The 23490-nt window shown below is 38.9% G+C and overlaps 1 protein-coding gene and 1 pseudogene across 1 annotated transcript; both read left to right on the top strand.

The window, feature by feature from the left end:
- Positions 1-8435: 8435 nt before the first annotated feature.
- Positions 8436-11373, top strand: AGTR2 (angiotensin II receptor type 2). Its single transcript, XM_029241133.1, has 3 exons — positions 8436-8546; positions 8698-8759; positions 10013-11373. The coding sequence occupies exon 3, from the start codon at positions 10052-10054 to the stop codon at positions 11138-11140; it is 1089 nt and encodes a 362-aa protein (XP_029096966.1). The 5' UTR covers positions 8436-8546; positions 8698-8759; positions 10013-10051; the 3' UTR covers positions 11141-11373.
- Positions 11374-15445: 4072 nt separating this feature from the next.
- On the top strand, positions 15446-21932 carry LOC114905868 (annotated as a pseudogene).
- The last annotated feature ends 1558 nt before the right edge of the window (positions 21933-23490 follow it).

The following is a 23490-nucleotide window of genomic DNA, read 5'->3' as shown; positions in this document are numbered from 1 at the left end:
CAAGGACAAAATGCTAAGATGAATTGCTGAAAAATGAGAGAGGAAGAGGAAGGGCAATGAGAAGAAAGGGGCTGGCAGAGAGAGAGAGAGAGTCAGAGAGATTGGACTCTGCCAATGACAAGTGGCAATATAGTACCAGCATCAGTCTCCCAATAGCCACCAGTCTACTGTGGATTCTGAAAGATTCTGCTTTCACTCCCCTCTCCTAGTAGAAAACAAACACTCCAGAGAATGGGTGAACCTCATTACTTTTCCTCCTTGCTCATCTCCTTATCCTAAGAACTCCCCCTAAGGCTTGTCCATATTCACAAAGTCAGAAAGAGAAAAAACTGTTACGAAAAGTTTATTCTTTGAAATAAATTAGACTGGAAGCTCCTGGAAACCAGGGGGCAAGTTTTATTTATCTCTGTAGTTCCAGTACTTGGCCCAAGGCCTGGTACATGCTAGGCCTTGAAAAAATGTTTGCTGAAAGAATGAGTGCTTTAATGAAGCTCAGGCTATAAAATTGGTGTGGATAATGTCAACAGTATCCTACATGAGCACTCAAAGGTTTAGTATTATAAAATATTGAATCCAACTTTTCCAGTACTGACCATATTTGGCCCAATTGGCTGGTGAAGGAGATAACCCTTTCATTCCTTCATTCTCCATGTGCTTCCTTCCCAGAGAGAGGAGGACCATTCTCCTCTCTAGCTTCCACGCTTGAACCTCCAAACGAGCACAGGACTGCTGTAATTAACCTACTGGCCCAAATCAGTTCATTATTCTCAAAGATTTACTTTTTAACAGCTGAAGCAATGAACTTGTATCCTCCTCACCTGCCTCCTCTACTGTCCTTTCCTGCCTAGAGTTTGCTGTCTTGTGCAGTGGGAAGGCGTTATTAGGTTAGCTCGCTCAGTATTTAATGGAGCTCGCATTTCTCTTTGACTCTATTAGTATCTTAGGATACTAAGTCTGTGTGTCTGCAGGGCCTGGAACTTCTCAGAGTATTTGGCAAAATTTCAAGGGGAAAATTAGACATTTTTAGAAATTTACAATCTGATTAAAAAAATTTATTTTGAAACTGTAGGACAAGTTGTGTATGCATTGTTCTTTATTTTATATATTTATACAGTTTTAGATTTCTTTTAAAAGCTTTTCCAGTACTCTGAGGAGCTTTGTACAGTCAATTAAATTATATAAACAAAGACCTAAACCGTTGCAATTCAAGCTCTTTTCATCTTAGTGACTTCATCTTAGCTACAGGAATTTACCTTTGAGTTAAGATTCTGAAAAGAAAAATCTTCCTTTTACAACATTTTGCCTCTGAGATTTGCCCTAAGTATATCATATTTACCAATTCTTCTCTTTTGCTGAGCTATCCTGCTTTTAAAACATTTTTCTAATTGACTTTTACCCAGAGATTCCCAGAATGCTTAAAAGTTCCACTTGAATTGGGGAAATTAATTCACCTTGTACCTCATATTTAACAGAATGGTATATGAGAAATAATGGCTGGGGTTTGAGCATCAGTTCTATAATTTACTAGCTGTTTGATCTTGGGCAAGTTATTTAACCCCTTTGTACTTCAGTCTCCAAATTTCTCCTCATTTAGAAAACGAGGATGATCACAGTCTCTCGGGATCACTGAGAAGTACACGTGAAATGTGTGTCTAGTACCCAGCACAGTGCCTGGTGCCCTCTGCTGTACTCCACTCACGTTCTTTAATGTCAGCACCTCCCTAACAACCCCAGGGGACTTCATGTCTGGGGAAATGAAAAGTGACTTCTCTTCATAAAAAGGTTGGGGACCTTCAGATGGAATCAACCTTGGAGGCTATTTACATGACATTTATTTTTTGCATTAACGCCAAACCTTCTGACTGGGAGTTCAGTACAAATAACTCACCAAGAATGTATACAGTTGAGGGGAAGTAGACTTACACTAACAGTACTAAATGTTCACTGAACATGCCACTGAAAATAACTAAAGCACAATGAAAATAGTAATGCAATTTGTTCTTGAACTTCATTCACTTACGTATTGATTTGTTATCTTTTTCTCTGGACAATGTGTTTTGGAATTTCTAGGCTACAGCTCACTTTTTTAAGCTCAACGTAAAAGGAGAATAAAAGCAGGGGAGGCGGGGAATGGGGAGCTACTGCTAATGGGTATCAGGTTTCTTTTAGAGGTGATGAAAATCTACTGGAATTATGTAGCGGTGATAGTTGCACAACGTTGTGAATATACTAAAAACCACTGAATTGTATGTTTTAAAAGGGTAAATTTTATGGTGTGTGAGTTATGTCTCAATTTTTAAAAATAAATAGAAGCTGAATAATTTCAATTGTGTGACATACAAAATAGGACCAGTATAAAACATGGGTGTTAATACTGAAATAATGTGCAATAACATAATCGTAAAGAATTCTATCAACTTCTAGATACCTGAAAATGAACTAGTGTCTTGGGGGATACATTGAAAATTATTTACAATAAAAATTCCGCTTTCAGTTATAGATTTTACAAATCTGTGTTGAACGCCATGAATCCAAACATCTGCAGGATAAACGTCTAAAAGCTCAAGCAGTCTCAGAATTCCCAGTGATAAGTCTCCTGTTTTCACTTCCTTGGAATTAAGACCCCAGAATCCTCCCAGAACCCCACCCCCAAACTTCCTGTCATCTTCCTCTATCTTCTAATCTTAAATCATTTTATACCCCCAAAGCGAAATATGCCCAAAGTTGTACATCATTTTGTTGTTTTTCTGTTTTCTTAGGGGCCTGAGGAAGAGGTTGGGGCAAATGAGCCCCTCAAACAAAGCCAAATAACCATCTGTTTTTATTATTCTCTGTGAACTGATGGCCAGTTTTGGAGAGATGCTATCCCCCCCTTTCCCTCTATCTTTGTTGTAGACACAAAGAGTGGGGCATTGCTTCCCCTCCCCCAACCCTTGCCCATCCTCCAACTTTGTTTGTCTAATTAATCAAACAAGAGCTTTAATGTCTTCTAGGCTGCCTGGAGCAGGGACGTGACTATAGCTTCATCAGTAATAGTAATACTTAAAATAATGTATCGATAGAATTGGGTGGCTACCAGAAATTAGGGTTCAGAGAGGCAAAGTTAGCAGAGAGAATGGTTTGGGGGAATCATCAATATGGCTTTGAGAATGATAATCCCTGCTATAGAATTTCCCAGAGCTGAAGTGAAATATTCTCCCAGTTACCAGTGCTCCTGGTCTGATTTGCCTAGTCACCAAGCCAGATTTCCCCCCTTTATTGATATTGTGAAGGAGATAGAGTGCTTTAGATAAAGAATACAGCTTTATGGTCATTGCAAAACAGTATATCCTTATTATAAATGAATACATTAGCAGTCAAGGTGGTACATCAGTTTTGTAAGAATTTTGTTGGCACAAGTTTATTGCTGAAAACCTGGGTATCCTGAGAAAATTCAGTCTCTGGACCTCAAGCCTGAGGACCAAACCCTAGACTTAATGATTTGTTGATCCACTGCCCTATGAGAGATCCAACCTGAACACATATCCCTCAAAACATCCTCATTACCTAACAGTGATATTTAAAGCTTGATAATACAACTGGTTGGTTTGTTCAATTTAATTAACTGGCCATTTTGGATAATTTAATCAAACTAATCGTAGGAGAAAAAAAATTACCCACTTAGGTTCAGTGGCTGGGACTGCAAAATTCACTTATAAAAGACAGATTAAGTAGAAAAAAAAACAGTTTATGAACATACACATTCTGCATTTGGGTGGGAGAACTCAGTCATGAGTAACTCAAAGGGGTGGTCAGAACTTGGGCTTATATAGCATCTTAATAAAAGAACAATTAAATTGTAGAGAACTGACAAGACAAAGGAAAGGGGGTTTAGATTTTTAGTGGCAAACTGTGGGAATGTAAGATGCTACGGAAAAAACCCAAATGAACTTTTTGGCCAACCCAATACAGTTGACCCTTGAACAACATGGGTTTGAAAGGCAAGGGTCCAGTTATATGCAGATTTTTTTCAATAAATTCTTCCTACAGTATACGATCCCCTGTTGGTTGAATCTGCCGACTTGCAACTGTGGGTAAGGAGGACCCATTGTAAAGTTACACATGGGTTTCCAATTCCCCCGGGGGGGTGATGCCCCAAAACCCCTGCCTTGTTCAAGGGTCAACTGTATATGGGGGAAATGAATGGAAGATAAAGATTATTTAGTAAGACTTGTTATGTAGATTCTTCCTGGTGTCCACCTCTGGGCCGATAGAGTCTAAAGTTTTCTCCTATTCATTAAGAATTCTGTCCTTCTTGGTAAAGGAAAGGGAGACATGTTTACAAATTTATGTCCTGCTTTTAGGCAAATAGGGGGAAGGCAGAGAGCTTTTCTTGTATCTGCTTCTTCTCAATCTTCTTTAGCTCAAAATAATCCTTATGCCAAAGTGTCATACTTTGGAGTGGCATATTGTGATACCCTACATAATCAATTTAGTCAGATAAATAGGAGAAAATGTCATATCAGTTAGCTGATATTTTGAATATGAGTCAAAAATATAGACTATTTTTAATTGTTTATTTTTCCAACAGTTGGGTTACATATATTGAGATGCTATTTGGTAGAACTAGGGTGCCTTTTGTGAGATCCTGCTCTGAACATGATGCTCAGGCCTGCAAATGCCTTTGGGGTAAAGGGAAATTGGAACTCTTCCTCCTCCTTATGTTTTTGGGACCAGATTCAGCTGGAAGCAACCGGTCTCAGGAATGTACTGAGTCAGACATCCATTCATTTCACTGCATGGATTCCACTTGTTAACTGATTTAATAGTCCTCTCACTCACTCTCTATGTGATGCCTAGGCACTCAGTTAATTTGATACAAACAGTCACTCATATTGGCCACTTGACTGAATTTTTAGGCCGGTTTCTACAAAATGGTCAATCTAATTGTTATTTCTGATTAGAAGTCCTTATTGTTTTTTCTCACTTGTTTTCATCCTGACATTCTTGTTCTCATTGTATTGGAAACTAAAGTGAGACACAAAAATAATCTGCAAGGACATATCAACAAGGCAATCTTCTTCACTCTCCTCCTTTCAGGGACCCCCAGGTTTGGAAAAGTCCAGTGGCAATTCAAGTAAGGCTTCCCTATGGTAACTGAATTGAAAAAAGATTAGTGTTAAGTATGTATGTGGGTAATGGGGAGTGGTGGTGGTACTTGTGTGTGTGTGTGTGTGTGTGTGTGTGTGTTGAAGTTGGGAAGAGTGGAAATGCTACTGTTCTGGACAGGAACTCAGAGAGGTGACTGAAAAACAAACTAAAAAGGAAGGCCGATATACATTTAATCATTTCATGATCTGCACCTCTAATCCTCACCTTTATAACCAGGGCATGTATATCCAGACTTTTGCATTTAATAGTTTCTTTTCTCCTTCAAAACCTCATCTGGGGGACTTCCAGTGGTTAAGACTCCGAGCTTCCAATGCAGGGGGTGCGGGTTCAGGGAACTAAGATCCCACATGCCTGGCAGTGCAGCCAAAAAAAAAAAAAAAAACAGTGTGAGTCGGGGCAAGAGGGACAAATAAGATTTTTCCTGAGATTTTTAGCAGAGGAGAAATTCCTCTCAAGAGCATCTTTTTTTTTTTAAACTTAGCGTTAAGTAATCTCACAATAAATAAAAGGTATTCACTAGAAAAAAATTAATTCAATATGATTTACCATTGTTTACTTCTGCTAGCCAAGCTGCACTTGTCCTGAAGAGCTGCATAATTTATTCAAATGACCTGGGGCTTTTAAAGTCAATCTTCCAGCAGAAATATTACCCTCTGCCCCCAGGAGAGTGATTTTTTTTGTGTTGTACTGCTTCCCATGACTGACATTTATTTGATTCTCAAGTGTATTTACATTGTTGGCTCAACTTGGAGTTCTTTACTGAATCAATAATATGCTATATTTCTCACTTCAAGTGGTGTCAATATTATTATTCCTTTGCTTTTCCTTTTTTCTTTTTTTGCTTTTTTTCCCTTATTTCCCTGCAGTTACATAGTTTTTCTTCGACCGGTGAAAATTTTTACTCCTAAGATTATAAAGAAACAGAGTAAATGTCCTCTTAATCTTCTGGGAAATGTGTGCCTCTTTAAACTTTATTTACGTCAGAACTTACTGTAATGAAGGACAAAATCTCTAGACAAGGTCCCCTGCTCCTCGGGGGTGTTCAAGGCTAAGGCTCCCAGAGGCGAGCCTGCAGTTTGTTCTCAAAAGTTTATAGCTCACCTCCTGGCTATTTCTTTAAAAGGGGCACGAGAGGGGGCTAGAAATAGAGCAGGGTGGGAATCTGACCCATCGTGACCACTCAGGAGGCTCTGGCCTGGAAAATTCCCCTGTACATGGTAAAAACAAACATTCAAAATAGAGGGAGAAACCAGGCTTAAACAAAGAGTGAAACCAGTTCCCATTTCAACTCTCCTGCCGATAACCATATGTGCCCGCTCATTTGTTTCCCAAACATCAGTTTTCCATCATTTGGACAGAGTCTCAACCTGAATCTGTCCAGAGCATAGGAAGCAAATATTTTGAGATTTCATAAAATGCTGTGTCTGTATATTAGGAGCATTTGCTTAATGTTCAGTCTACCGAAAGAAACAGTGAAATGGTATTGTGCAAACCTTTGAATTCTACTATATTTTTCAGGCAATGGTGACCTCTTCTTGCTGGTCTCATCTGCCTGTGCACTACAGGATTGACTTCAAGATGAACGGAGAAACAGACAAATGTCAAAAGCCATCTGTTTTGTATCATGTCATTTGTAATTGTGTCTTCCGTCACCCACCCTCCCTTCTTTGCTGCGCTCCTTCTGCCAGACCGTTACTTAGGTCCCCAGCTACTTCCTCAGAGCCTGCCTGCCCTCGTCCTCCACCTGCAGCCTGCAGCCTGCAGCCCGGGTAGGTGCACTCTTACTGCTCTCAGAAAAATATGATCAGTAGAAATAACTGGAATCCTTTATACCCATGTAAGTGTCCTGGGTTCTCTGATTTTCTGTACTGACTGTAGTAAACTAGTCACACATTTCACCTACCTGTGGTCTCCATTTTGGGAATAAAATGAAGAAGAACATTTTCTACCACATAACAATCTTCAAACTCTTTCTCCCTTCTTTAATGCTCTGTAACAGCTTATGAATGGTCAGCAGGGACTTTTTGTAAATGTTGCATGTTTTTTCTTTGCTAGGACAAAGGGTGAGATTAAAGGACCAGCTAATGCTCCCTCCTGTAGTGTGGAGGTTAAGAGCGTCAGCTCTGACTTTGGAGTGCCTTAGTTTGAATTCCAATGTTCTCATTTAATAGCTATGTGACTTCAGAAAAGTTACTTAAGCTCTGTGAGCCCTAGTTTCCTGATTTTTAAAATGGAGGTAATATTAATAGCCTATAATAGCATCTACCATGTACTAGGCACGGTTTTAAGCACCTTAAATATATAAACTCATTTAATTTTCATAACTCCATGATGCAGGTAATTAACATTTCTCAGATGAGAAAACTAAGACGTGAAGAAGGAAAGTAACTTGGCCACGGTCATGGAATTTGCAAGTGGTATAGCTGAGCTTGTGAACCAGGCAATTGGAACCCAGAGGCCATGTCCATACCAGTGTGCTATATATATTGCCCCTCCATTAAAGTATCGAGCAAAAAGCACTTGGCACGGTATTTGGCACATGGCGTTTATTGTCAGCTGGTATTATCACTTCTTATCACTTATTATGTACTTAACTTTCTTCTTTTTGTCACTCCTGCTTCTACTAGAGTTGTTGTATAAGGCTAATCACCCCCACTCCCACAAAAAGAAAAACAACAGTGATCTAGGCTGCAGTAGCTGCCTAATCCTTCTCACCCTGTGTGCTTTGTACTTAAACCGCAAATATGACAGGGACCCATGAAAGGAGATGCTACATGTTAATACTTCTTTTAGAAGACATGAGAATTATATCCCTACTATCACCACCTCTCCAGCAACAAGCCAACGAAAATTGCTTAAAGCAAGGGAGAAATTTTAGACTTCAAGTAAAGTTGCTGCTGTTCTTTAATAAGCAGGAGTAAATTTTTCAAAAATTAATGAAGGTTGCGAAAGATGCTGATGGACAAAGATTCTACTACCAGAATAAATTCCCTAGTCTCCACTCCTTAACTCATTTTAGAATGCCAGTATCAGGATAAAAGAAAGAGAAAATTCTGCAAATAATTATATTCTTCTTTTAAAGTAAGCCACTGACTTCAAAATTCTCTAACACATTTGTGGAAACTTCATTTTTTTGTTTGAGATTTATTTGAATGAGCTGTTATGATTGGAGACAGTGAGAATTTCAGATTAATGTTTTGCAGCCAAAAAAAAAAAAAACTCTGGAAAACTGGCAAGTGTTCATAAGTCAGCCCTAGAATTATGTAGGTTGAAGGCTCCCAGTGGACAGACCGAACATATAAGAAGGAAACCAGAGATCTGGTGCTATTACGTCCCCGAGTCTAAGGGAACGAATAAGCACAGAATTAAAAGCATTTTCAGCCTGAATTTTTAAGGTAGGTCTGCACAATTTATATATACTCTGTTTGGAAAGTAGAACATACATTAAATGAAAATATTTTTTTATGGATGAACTTTTCCTTTTTCCTGTATCTTAACACTATTTTGCAAAACTCCTAAATTATTTAACTGCTGTTTCTCTTACAGGGGTGCACTTAGGAACTAGGCAAGCTGATTTATGATAACTAAGCTTTAAACTCCAACAACCAGTAAGTCTTCAAGTGGGTTTATTTTAGATTCTTTCATGTTAATTTGTTAGGTCAAGATTACGAAAGAATAAGCTTTAGACAAAAATTTTAAGTTTGCTGTTTATTAGGAGATTCTTTGCTGATTACATTTTCACTGAGTAGTTTCTTTATCTGTGTTTTGAAACTGTCTAAAGGAATAGCTGTTCCTTTACTGTGTTTATCTCCAGCTAATTTTCTTTTGTTTTAAAATAAAGTTGCTACTAAAACTAACAGTATCACAAAACCCTGAATATTGATCATAACATTTGAGAGCCAAGTAGCACTGTTACTACTTAGTTGTGTTAAACTAAAATAGCAAAGGAAAAAATGATACAGTTATATCATGATTAATCATTGATATTCAATTCTTATTTCATTGAGCAACATAACTTTTTCTATTTGACCCTAAATCAGATTTGGCTATTTTTTTTTCTTTTCCTAATTGAAAAAGAAAATAGATTTTCTTTTAAATGGATTAAACTTAAGTATCTATATGTAAAAGTAATAGTCTCTATTAAAGTGTGATGGGGGCTTTTAAAAATATGCACATATTCCATAACTACCTCGTAATTATATTATTATTGTGAAAACAATGGAAAAGTAGAACTAAAGGAATTATTTTTAATCAGTAAAAACCAACCATAATCCCCCATCCCAATATGTTCCTTTTTGCATATTCTCTTTCAATCTTTTGTACACTTACTTATTTTTTCCATAGTTTATGTTACTTATATTTTCCATTGCTGGAATGATTTGTATATAATTAGTTACTTGAATAAGGCATTTCTCTACGCAATAGCAGGCAGCAGTGTGGTTTCTAGAAAGTATATAGAGTGAGATATGTGCTCAAGTGTTTTTGAAATGCTAACTTGTCTTATTTCTTAGTTCCTTCTTGTTTCACGCATTTCCTATTCTGGCTAACCTTTTGAAATATTAATTTTCTTTAAACCTTTTCACAACATAATAGAAAAGATGGGCAAAATGTAGTTTTGTTCAGAATTTTCAGTCTTGATGCTTCTTGGTATTATTGAGAAAACTCTCTTTTCTTCTTCAAGAAGTAAAATCCATTCTTATTTCATAAGGCATGCTTCCGTTTCCCAATATTTTCTATAACCATCCACCATTTTTTGCTTTCAACAAACTTTTAAAATGCTAATGACGTGATGAGGTCCTAAATTCTGTATGTGCTCTGAGAGGTTTTTGTTGGGTTTTTTTGTTGTTTTTTTTTTCCCCAGAAGGTGTAAGAATTAGGAGCTGCTGACATTTCAGTCAATATGAAGGACAACTTCACCCTTGCCACCATCAGCAAAAACATTACCAGCAGTCTTCACGTCGGACTTGTGAACATTTCTGGCAATGAGTCTACCTTTAACTGCTCCCATAAGCCATCAGATAAGCATTTAGATGCAATTCCTATTCTCTACTACATTATTTTTGTGGTTGGATTTCTTGTCAATACTATCGTGGTTACACTGTTTTGTTGTCAAAAGGGTCCTAAAAAGGTTTCCAGCATTTACATCTTCAACCTGGCTGTGGCTGACTTACTGCTTTTGGCTACTCTTCCTCTCTGGGCAACCTATTATTCTTACAGATATGACTGGCTCTTTGGACCTGTAATGTGTAAAGTTTTTGGTTCTTTCCTGACCCTGAACATGTTTGCAAGCATTTTTTTTATCACGTGCATGAGTGTTGATAGGTACCAATCTGTCATCTACCCCTTTCTGTCTCAAAGAAGAAATCCCTGGCAAGCATCTTATATAGTTCCACTTGTTTGGTGTATGGCCTGTCTGTCCTCATTGCCAACATTTTACTTCCGAGATGTCAGAACAATTGAATATTTAGGAGTGAATGCTTGCATTATGGCTTTCCCACCTGAGAAGTATGCCCAATGGTCAGCTGGGATTGCCTTAATGAAAAATATCCTTGGTTTTATTATCCCTTTAATATTCATAGCAACATGCTATTTTGGAATCAGAAAACACCTACTGAAGACCAATAGCTATGGGAAGAACAGAATAACTCGTGACCAAGTCCTGAAGATGGCAGCTGCTGTTGTTCTGGCGTTCATCATCTGTTGGCTTCCCTTCCATGTTCTGACCTTCCTGGATGCTCTGGCCTGGATGGGTGTCATTAATAGCTGTGAAGTTATAGCAGTCATTGACCTGGCACTTCCTTTTGCCATCCTCCTGGGATTCACCAACAGCTGCATTAATCCCTTTTTGTATTGTTTTGTTGGAAACCGGTTCCAACAGAAGCTCCGCCGTGTGTTTAGGGTTCCAATTACTTGGCTCCAAGGCAAGAGAGAGAGTGTGTCATGCCGAAAAAGCAGTTCCCTTAGAGAAATGGAGACCTTTGTGTCTTAAACATGAGAGTGGAATGCATGTTATCAACATGGTTACTTGGTTTGAGATCTCCCTGAATTATCTTTTAATGGCTTTAGTAAAATAACAAGTTCTTCCCCTTCATGTAATCTTCTCTCACTCTTCTAGAACAGGAAACCAAATGTAACTCTAAGTTTTATCCTCCAGTGACTTTCAAGAATTGCCCACCTTTTGTTTTTTTCTGGTCTATCTGTACTAGACTGTCACTGGGGAGATGTACCCATAACTGAGAAGTAACTGGGAATTTATCTCCAATTATAATTAATAGGAAGTTATGAATGATGATTTGGAGCTTCAGATTTCTCCTTGAGATATGCTGGAGTTTTTATTGGTTCTTAGATCCATTTTCATCAAGCTTTCCTCTTGAACCAAGGCTGGTCTTTTAACTCACTGCACTATTTAAAAGACATTACGCTAAAATAAATGAGCACTTCTAAGTGCAGTGTACTACAATAGATTGGTACCAGTTATTCAGGCTCTAGGCATATGCCTTCTACTTTATATTATAAATAATAATCCTTTTATATTTCGCTTGAGCATAAGTTTGTATTTAAGGTATAGCTACTTATTGAGTAGGGTTAGGAATATAGATTAGATCACATGTACTCCTACATTTTAGCTTTTATTTAGAGTTATAGGAAGTAAAATGTATAATAACATAGATTTGCAATAAACAAATATTTGTTCACTAAAGTCTGAATAAACACTTTTTAAACTTTCTATCCATTTTCTATCTAACTACTGTTTGAAGGTTTCTATGTCCTCTGATAATTTTTTGAAAATAACTAAACAGTGTTTAGTGTATAAAATGTAAAGGTCATTTTTTACATCCTTGACCTTTGGGATGTGGTGCTTTGATATATAGGAAGTTGACTTGAGTTTTATTATTGATGCTTTGGTTCTGGGTTGCTTCCCAAAATATCTGGGTGGCTTATTTAACTCTTTACTTTGTAATAAACCCTTAATGGGCATAGGAAAAGATTATGTCAAAATGGAATTTTGACACCCAAGGAGGACAAACAGATCCAGCAAATGACACGTTTGGTGTCACACAACAAACCTGTCAGGGCAATGCAATGTGGCTTTGAAAATATAGACCATGGGGTAGACTTAACCTATACCTATGGATACTGCTTGTTCCAGAATTTATAGAATTCTGTGGAACTCTTCTATACCAATCACTGGTCCATAGATCTCCTTTCAACACTATTAGAACTCCAAAGTTTGAGGAGTGCCTGAAACTGAGTGAGGTACCTAGAGTTAACTTAGAGTATTAATCTTAATTTTAGAAGTTAGAGATTTCATTCTGCACCAGCCCCATATTATATCAGGTTATCTAGGACCTTCCTAGACCAATACTGACCTCTGAGGTAGAAATAAAGTTACAGAAGCTTGGTGTCTTTGCCAGATTCCAGGGCTATAGATCCAAAAATACTCTGGCTCCACTTTCTGGGAAAGTCCTAATTTCATGTAATCTATTATTATCAATAAAAACAAATAGCTAAATGTATAAGCAAACATGACTTCATATTTTAAATAATTTTGTAAAACATCTCATTAAATAAAATCTTTAATTGGAAGATCATGTGTGCTTTCTTTTTTATTGTAACTACCTCCACTTATGGATTCTTACCTTCTCTTGTATCCTTATCTTCCTTACAGTCCCCACTGATATTTCTTAGTTTCAGCCCCCATCATTCCTTATCTGGCTTCTTGCTATACTCTTCTAGTCTCCCGCTCTTGAGTTTTCAGCCATAAAACCTTATTAATTATGAAAGGAAAATCCAGATTTCTTGTTACAGTCTACAAGACCACCGGAAATCTGATTCTCCCCTGCCTCGCTGGCTTTTTTTCTCTTTGCCATCTCTCTCTTGCATTATGTGTTCAAGCATCACAAAAGGACTTAAACTGCTTTTTTTCAAGCCTAATGCTCGCTCACACCTGTCTGCTTTGGCTCACACAACTCTCTCTTCCAACCACCCCACCCTCAGGGTCTCTCATTCAATTGACGAACACCTACTCGGCTTCCAACATTAGTTCATGTCAGTTCCTCTACCAGGATAACAATGATTATACTAATTATAATACAAACCTCCCACCCCTGGGAGTTCCCTTAATGAAGAGAATTATTTCTCTAGTTCTTGGGATTTTAAGCCTGGCCTCCACTTCCTTAGGTGCCCAGTTTTGAGCCCTAAGTAATTCTCTGAGGCTTGGACTCCAGTGGTCTTTCCTGGGACTAAGAAGAAATGTCATTAAGAAGATGGTACACAAACATATGAACTCTGATTGCAGGAGTATACAAAGGTATAAATGTCCTCTTTTTTCTTTGAAAATGTAAACTTCAGGTAAGTTTCTCAGATAGCAAACGAAACTGTATTCTTCTCATTTTGTTTGTATCATTTCCAGGTATTACCTAATCCCCTTTCCTTTCCATGGTTCCACCTTTATTCACCTCACCCACATAACGCCCAAGAACCACATAATAATAACAATAATAGCTACGATTCTGTGAGCACTATATGATATATACTACTGTAAGTATTTTATTATCCCATTTTATTCCCACAACGACTCAATTATTCTCATTTTACATATAAGGATACTGAGGCACAAGTGAGTCCCTATTCATCTTTAAGTTTGCCTCTGACCAATGATCTGGGTAATCCTGATAGAGGTATTTAGTAGTTTAAATGAATCTTAGGCTACCAAGCAGATATCTCAGAGACAGTCTTGCTCAGTCCTTCAACTTTCCCCCCAGACCACACTGCTTGTATGTCCCTGACCACGGCAATACTAGAGCACTGGACAGGTGGTATATTTGCACGTATGGAGAAAAAGAGAGGAGGCAAATTGATGAGGCTTTCTTCCTGGTTCTCCACTGCCCTTTTCTTGTGCTCCATGCTCTATAGAACTACACGAAGTAACCACTACCCCCTGCCCCCACTGCTGCCCCCTCTACCCCCATACACAAAGCAAGACTGACACCTCAAACATTTCTTTTGAGGAACAAAATTGTTGACACAAATGCCAGCTCTGTGAAATAAGATTATACAGGATTACCAGAGAAATTCACCTCTCACAATTTGCAAAACATATATATTTTTATTATGGAAAGCCAAGTATTAATTATTGTTACATTTTATATCCCTAAATTAGATCTGCTAAATAAAATGTTTGGGGAAAATCCCTTTTTTTTTCTGATCTTTTGAGGTCTGTAGCAAAATGAGAGGACAATCTAAAGGAAAGCACATTCTATTTTGACTTTTCTTCTTTTTTTTTTTATCCACAGGGATCTGAGAGTGGGAAACTGTTTGCTGGCCTGACATATCAACAAAAGAAAAATCCAAACTTGACAAGCTGAGTTAACCACATGAGGTGACTGAAGCAAGAATGGATTGAGATAATAAGGAAAATGTAGCACATGAGGTGACTGAAGCAAGAATGGATTGAGAAAATAAGGAAAATGTAGCACTTGATTATTTTGTTAACTCCTAGATGAATTACATCAACAATGATGATTCACATAAAATAACAGAAATCCATATGCTATCACAAAAAATAATCACTTTTCCTGCAAAAAACCAGTGGCCTACAGCTGAGTTGAATAGCCTTCTAAACATTGACTCTGACTTGCACAAACATATCTACAAAGGGTTAACATCCTCAGAATGAGAAATCTTTCCTTTTGAAATTCTTTCTTCTAGGAAGAGAGCATTCTTTTTAAAATTAAAAATAATTTATATGTATTTCTTATTAAGAATCAATACTCTCTTGTTGAAAAATTTAACTGTATGGATAAAAATTAGCCACAGACATAATGACTGTTAGTTGCATGAGGTAAAATTATAAATATAAATATAGACATAGATAGGTAGATAGATAGATAGATACTGTGTATACTGTGTGAATATATATATGGATACTGTATATATATGTATATTATATATATATATAATCTCTTTATCCATATCCATATTTCTTTCTCTTTTCATCTATTATCTAATGGATATATCCTTCATCATCCTGTGGTACACTTTTTCTTAATATTTAAAATATTTTGATCCCAAGCTCCCAACTGATTTACCGGAAAATATTGTTTCTTCCCTTGTTGGGTCTTCCTTTCCTATGATAAGTCCCAAATCTTCAGGGCTTTAAACAATCCAAGAGATCAAACCCGGTTACTATTGCCCAGTGGGAGAAAATATTGGAAAATCTGATAAGACTTCTCGCCCACTTTCTGCTGCTGTTTTTGCTACATTATATATCAGTTGGTCCACATAAGAACAGATGGTTCAGACTGTTCCATTCCAGACTGACTGGTACCAGTTCAGACTGGTACAGACTCCTGTACACATTAAGGAGTTTCCAAGTGATCTACACAAGCCATCTGATAGAGTGTAAGAGAAAGAAAAAGGAAGCTTCTTCTTCCAGTGTTACACTCACCTATATATGATGCATGCCACAGTAGACAAGGTCTCAAACACATCTTTATTTGTTTTGGCATCTTCATGGAGCCAGGAGGGATCAACAGAAATCCAGGAGGAGGAACATGCCATACCAGCGTAGGGGAGCAAAACTTGACACCTCAAAATGTCTCTTTGGCATGCGGGTTATTTTGAGCTGAGAACAATCAAGGCCCAAAAAACTCAGAAACAAACTCTGACCTTCCCCCTAAATGCCTAAAGAATGTAGATATAGGACCTGCTCCAGGAAGGGAGATATTACCATAGATAATTATACTATGAACTAGGTGTGTAGGCAGGGAGGAACCTAGCAAAGTCTGTTTGTTACAATTCCTCTCTGTCTCCCACTGTCTCTGCCTGGCCCAGCATACATTTATTTACCAAACATTTGCTTTTCCATCTCCATATAAATTGCTTTCCTTCCCTTTGAAGTCCCCAGCCCCTATTCCCAACATCCCCTTTTGTCTCTAGCTGAAGATGATATTTAAGGCGACGGCTTCAGCCATTTTGGCAAGTTACTCAGTTCTCCTGGGTCTCTCTCATATATACATGTTATTAAACTTTTGTTTGATTTTCTCATGTTAACCTACTCATGTCAATTTAATTCTTAGACCAGCCAAAAGAACCTAGAAGAGTAGAGAAAAATTCATTCCTCCCTGACACCAGGAACCAATCCTCTTCCTTTCTTAAATGAAGCTCTCATATGCAGTGGAAGTCACAGTTCAAACTTCTTCTCAATAAAAATGAGTACCCCTGGTTGGCAGAGGGGGTGGGTAGTAAAATTGATGTTGCTTCTTAAACGATCACATTAGTAAGCGACACCTCAGGGCATAAGATATACTGCAGTAACTTTGAACTTCTTAGAAAAAGGGTCTAGTACTTGATTCCCTTCCTCTCAGAAGGCTCCTTTGCCAATTGCCTCTTCCCCCAAAATTCCCAAGGTCAATATACCAATATGTATGGGATACAGTTGGCACAGTTCCAATTGCCTGGAACCACCAGACCATTGCCAAGCCCTCAAATTTCCAGTTGTAGCCTTTTCTCTGAAAAATGGATCCCTACTTGCTCTACATTCATTACCACTGAAGTGATCATTCCTATCACAACAACAACAAATCCACTGCAGTGTTTCTTGATGTCTTAACAACTTGAAATACTTGTGGATAATAATTTGAAATGGTCTCATTGAGTATGCTATTATCTATTGTTATGAACTGAATTGTGTCTCCCAAAATTCACATGTTGAAGCCCCAACCCTGAATGTGATTATATTTGGAGTAGAGCTTTAGGAAGTCATTAAGGTTAAATGAAGTCATAAGGATGGAGTTCTAATCTGATAGGACTGATGACGTTTTAAGAAGAGGAAGATCTGATGTTACCGGACAAAGTGGGGAAAGCAAAAAATGAGCTCAGAGATTTGAATTCCCAGTTCAAGGGAAAATCAAATGCAGTATCTCTTCTGGCAATTGGTTAAATTACAATGCAAATTGAACTCCCAGTCTCACATGGTCTGTGGTTTAACATGAGGGCATTGATTGGGAAAGAATGACATCCTGTAAATTGGAATGGGGATGTGTGGGAAGACCCTGATGAAGCTGAGGACATTGAGCTCCTAAATTCTGACAAGTATTCTTTGCCAGTGGAAGAAGCCTCTCAACCCTCAGTGGTAGCAGCCTCTTTACCCGCATTTGAGGGGATTAATCCAGCATTACCTGAGGAAACTGTAATGGCTTCTCCTGAGGTAGTTGCCATGCAAAAGAATTCTGAGTCTCCTCAGGACCCACTCCATCACCAATCGTTGCTTCTAGTTCTGTAACTAGATTTAAGTTCCAGCAGGACTCTAAAAGTGAGACACAAACTGTGACCCATGGGGAGGTGCACTCTACTCCAAAAGAACTACTTGAGTTTTCTATCTTATGCAGACAGATGTCTGGAGAAAATGGGTAGGAATGGATATCAAAGGTGTGGGATAATGGTGGAAGGAATATAAAGTTGGATCAGCCCAAATTTATGGATACGTGCTCGCTAATCAAAGATTCTGCATTTAATGTTACAGGTTGGAGAGTTAGAAAAGGCTCTGACAGTTTGGTTGGTTGGCTAAAACATGGACCAAAAGGCAGACCAAAGTGAGCAAGTTAGAAATGCTGGACCTACCTTGGTCTAATGTAGAGGAAGGGATTCAAAGGTTTAGAGAAATAGGTATTTTAAAGTGGATTTGTCATTTTAGATCTACTCACCCACCCTGGGAGGGTACAGAAGAGATACCTTCTACCAATACAATAAGATATAAATTTGTGACCTGAACCCTGACACCCTTGAAGAACTCTGTGCTTGCTCTTCTCTTTAGGCCAGAACATACAGTGGGAACTGCATTTTTCAGTTGGGAAACCTAAACGCAATGGGAGTAATTGAATTCTGGGGTGGCAGGGACCAAGTGGCAGCACTCAACTGCCAAAGGCAAGGTGAGTATTGTTACCACAATGGACAGCATAGTCAAAGAAGGAGTCAGAATAGTCTGACTAGCATAGACCTGTGGCATTGGCTAGTTGATCACGGTGTTCCTAGAAGTGAAATAGATAGGAAACTTTCTTAATTCTTACTTAATCCATACAAGCAGGAAAGTTCTAGTTCAAGTGAACAAATGTCTAACCTGAATCATAAAAACAAAGAGTCATGCCCCTCCCAAATTAATTCATAGTATTGAGCCAGTTTACAGACCCAAAACAAAGGGAAGGCCATGATTCTTGAGGAAGGACCTCAGCACACTACGAAATATTTATACTGTTCATCTTTCTTCCAGCCTCTCATAAAAGTGTCTGTGGTCTTTTAGCAGGGTAACTGTGCATTTGGGAAAAGGAAATAATCAAATCTTTTGGGGACTACTAGACATTGACTCTAAACTGACACTAACACCACAAGACCCAAAAGGTCACTGTGATCCACAGACAGAGGTCAGGTGATCAGTGGAGTTTTAGCTCCAGTCTATCTCACAGTCGACACAGTGAGCCCCCAAATTCATCACGTGATTATTCCTCCAGTTCCAAAATGCATAATTTGAATAGATATACTCAGCAGCCTCCCATTGGTTCCCTGACCTGTAGTTCCCTTATGGTGTGAAAGACTAAGTGGAAGCAACGCCTCTACCTAGAAAAATAGTAAATGAAAAGCAACACTGCATTGCTGGAGGGGTTGCAGAGATTAGAGTTATGATCAAGGCCGTGAGATAAACAAGGGTGGTGATTCCTAATACCTCCCCATTCAACTCACATATTTGTCCTGTGTAGAACACAGATCGATTTTGGAGAATAAGAGTGGATTGTCGCAAGCCAAACCAGGAGCAGATTCCATTTGCAGCTGCTGTATCAGATGTGGTTTCATTTCTCCAGCAAATAAACACATCCCCTAGTACCTGGTAGGAAGCTACTGATCTAGCAAATGCTTTTTTCTCTAGATCTTTTAGTAAAGAGTGACAGAAACAGTTTGCTTTCAGTTGGCAAGGCCAGCAATGCACCTTCATTGTGCTACCTCAGGAGTATATCGACCCTCCACCCTGTGCCATAATTTAGTTTGTAGACATCTTGAATGCCTTCTCATTCCACAAGATAGGTCCATTACATTGATGACATTATGCTAATTGGACTAGTAAGAAGTAGCAACTATTTTAGACTTATTTGTAAGAATTTTGCCCATCAGAGGGTAATAAATTCAACAAATTTCAGGGACTTTCTACTTCATTAAAATTTCTATGGGTCCAGTGGTGTGGGGTATGTAGAGATATCCCCTCTAAGGTGAAAGATAAGTTGTTGCATCTGACCCCTCCTACAACCAAAAAAGAGGCATAGTTTTTCGTAGGTGTCACTGGATTTTTGGAGGCAACATATCCCTCATTTGAGTGTGTTATCCTGGCCACCTAGTGAGTGACCCAAAAAGCTGCTAGTTTTGAGTGGGACCCAAAAATGAGAAGCCTCTGTGATAGGTCCAGGCCGTCAAGCAAATATGATCCAGCAGAATCAATAGTGCAGCAGGGACATTAGGACTTGTGAGCAAAGCCCTGCCACCCTCTGTGTTTATCTTCACCACTTTTGAGAAACAGCTCTTGGCCTGCTACTGGGACTTAGTAGAGACTGAACATTAACCATGGGCCACAAAGTTACCATGTAACCTGAGCTGCCCATCAGGAACTGGGTGTTATCTGACCCACCAAGCCATAAAATTGGGTGTGCATAACAGCATTCCATCATTCAAATGGAACTGTTATATACGTGATTGGGTCCAAGCAGGCCCTAAAGGCACAAGTAAGTTACATGAATAAGCGGACCAAATGCCATTAGTCTCCATTTTTGTTACCCAACTTTCTCTCTCCCAGCCTGCACCTATAGCCTCATGGGGAGTTCACTATAATCGGCTGTAGAGGAAGAGAAGCTCTGGGCCTGATGTACAGATAGTTCCACATGATATGCAGGTACCACCCCAAAGTGGACAGCTGTAGCACTGCAACCCCTCTCTGGGACATTACTGAAGGGATAAAGGGAGATCTTCCCCTTGGGAAGAATTTCAAGCAGTACACACGGTTGTTCACTTTGTTTGGAAGAAAAAAATGCCAAATGTGAGATTATATACTGATTCATGGTCAGTTTGGCCAATGGTTTGGCTGGATGGTCAGAGACTTGGAAGAAACATGATTGGAAAATTGGTGACAAGGAAATTTGGGAAAGAGGTATGTGGATAGAACTCTTTGAATGGGGCAAAAATGTGAAAATATCTGTGTCCCATATGAATGTTCATCAAAAGATGACCGCAGTAGAAGGGAATTTTAATAATCAAATGGATAGAACGATGCTTCCTGTGGATACCAGTCAACCTCTTTCCACAGCCACCCCTCTCATAGGGTTCATGAACAACGTAGTCATAGTGGCAGGAATAGAGGTTATTCATGGGCTCAGCAACATGGACTTTCACCCACCAAGGCCAACCTGGCTAAGGCTACTGCTGAATGCCCAATCTGCTAGCAGGAGACACCAATGCTGAATTTTTTTTTTTTTTTTTTTTGCGGTACGCGGGCCTCTCACCGCTGTGGCCTCTCCCGTTGCGGAGCACAGGCTCCGGACGCGCAGGCTCAGCGGCCATGGCTCACGGGCCCAGCCGCTCCGCAGCATGTGGGATCTCCCCGGACCGGGGCATGAACCCATGTCCCCTGCATCGGCAGGCGGACTCTCAACCACTGCGCCACCAGGGAAGCTCCTGAATCTTGATATGGCACTATTCCCTAGGGTAATCAGCCAGTTATCTGATGGCAGATTGATTATACTGGACTTCTTCCATGATGGAAGGAGAAGTGGTTTTTTTTCTTACTGGAATAGACACTTACTGTGGATATGGATTTGTCTTCCCTTCATGCAATGCTTCTGCCAAAACTGCCATCCATGGACTTATAGAATGTTTTATCCATCATTATATTTTTCCAGACAGCATTGCTTCTGATTCAGGAACTCACTTCACAGCAAAAGAGGTGCAGCAATGGGCCTATGATCATGGAATTCACTGGTCTTACCACGTTCCCCACCATTCTGAAGCAGGTAGCTTGATAGAATGTTGTAATGGCCTTTTGAAAACTCAGTTATAATGCCAGCTAGTTGCAATACCTTGTAGGGTGGGGACAAGGTTTTCCAGAAGGCTGTATATGCATTGAATCAGCATTCAATTTATGGTCCTGTTTCTCCCATAGCCAGGATTCACAGGTCTAGAAAAAAAGGGGGTGGAAACGGGAGTGGCACCACTCACCATTAACCATAGTGACTCTCTACCAAAATTTTTGCTTCCTGTTCACACGACCTTATGCTCTGCAGACCTAGAGGTCTTAATTCCAAAGACAGGAATGATTCCGACAGGAGGCACAACCATGATTCCACTGAACTGCAAGTTAAGACTACCACCTGACCACTTTGGGCTCATAAAGCCTCTGAATCAAGAGGCAAAGAAGGGAGTTAATGTGCTGGTTGGGGTGATTGGTCCTGACTGCTACAGGGTAATTGGACTACTATTTCATGATGGGGGTAAGGAAGAGAATGTCTGGAATATGGGAGATACCTTAGGGTTTCTCTTATTATTACCATGACCATTGATTAAGGTCAATGTAAAACTACAACAGCTCAATCTAGGCAGGACTACTAATGGCCCAGACTTTTCAGAAATAAAGATTTGGGTCACCCCACCAGGTAAACAACCAACATGACCAACTGAAGTACTTGCTGAAGGCAAAGGGAATAACAGAATGGGTAGCAAGAGAAGGTAGTTATAAATACCAGCTATGACCACATGACCAGTTACATACATAGGACTGTAATCGTCATGAATATTTCTTCCTTATTTTCTTATGAGTACATTTGTATATCTGGATAGATAGATTGATTGATCTTCGTTTTCTTTACTCTCTTATTCCCTGGACATATAGTATAAGATGTATTGACTTTATATCATAGTATTTAAGTATTGTTGTTCATTTTACTTCATGGTATTTAAGTTAGGAGATATCAAGGAAAAGAGTAAGCATCACTCAAGGACTACCTCCTCTTCTGGGAAAGAGGCTAGTGTGTTTTCAGTTGTATGCAGGATAGCTGTATCATGTTAAATGGACTTATGAGCTTCTTATTGTCTCTATTTGGTGATTAATTGTGATTTAAGGAGATGTGTATTGGGGCCATGTTGACAAGGGTGGATCTGTGATAATCTTATATGTGAACATGACTGGGCCACGAGGTGCTCAGATATTTGGTCAAACATTATTTGGGATGTGTCTGTGAGGGTGTTTTGGGATGTGATTCATATATGAATTTGTAGACTGAGTAAAGCAGATTGCTCTCTCTGACATGGGTGGTCCTCATCCAGTTAGTTGAAGTCCTGAATAGAACAAAAAGTCTGATCTTCTTTCAAACAAGAAAGAACTCCTCCTCTCTGACTGGCTTGAGCTGGGACATTAGTCTTTTCCTGCCTTTAGACTCGAACTGAAACATCAGTGATTCTTGCATCTCAAGCCTGCCAGATTTTGGCCAGATTTTGGACTGGAACTTATATCACTGGCTCTCCTGTTTCTCAGGCCTTTGAACTAGGACTGGAACTATACATTGGCTTTCCTGGGTCTCCAGCTTACCAACTGCATATCTTGGGACTTAGGCTCCATAATCATGTGAGCCAATCCCTTTACATATATAGGTATAGAGAGATAAATCGATAGATAATCTCTTATTGGTTCTCTTTCTCTGGAGAACCCTGACTAATACATGTATCTATCTAGCTATCCATATGTCTCTCAAACTAACGCACATACACACACACACACACACACACACACACACATCATATCTGAGATCTGAGTGCTTCACTCAATACACTGCGAGGACACATTTATGCTAATATTCTTCTGTGGTATCTTTTGAAGTGGCTGTATTTTACCTCATAGAAGTGCCCTAATTTTTTTTAAACAAAGATCCTCTATGAAAGACACTGTCAAGAAAATGTGAAGACAAGTCACAGACTGGGAGGAAATATTTGTAAAAGGCATATCTGATAAAGGACTGTTATCAAAAATATACAAAAAAATACTTAAAACTCAACAATAAGAAAATGAAGAGCCCAGGTAAAAATAATCAAAATGTCTGAAAAGACATGTCATTTTAAAAGATATACACATAGAAAGCAAGCATATGAAAAAATACTCAGCATCATATGCCATTAGGAAATTGCAAATTAAAACAACAGTAAGATTCCACTATATACCTATTAGAATGATGAAAATCCAAAACAGTGACAACACCAAATGCTGTCAAGGATGTGTAGCAACAGGAACTCTGATTCATTGTTGGTTGGAATGCA

Source organism: Monodon monoceros, unplaced genomic scaffold (assembly GCF_005190385.1).
Source record: "Monodon monoceros isolate NGI ecotype Baffin Bay Population unplaced genomic scaffold, NGI_Narwhal_1 Super_Scaffold_22, whole genome shotgun sequence".
In the NCBI taxonomy this organism is placed as follows: Eukaryota; Metazoa; Chordata; class Mammalia; order Artiodactyla; family Monodontidae; genus Monodon; species Monodon monoceros.
Note: the sequence above shows the minus strand (reverse complement) of the source record. Positions and strands in the feature narration are given on the sequence as shown.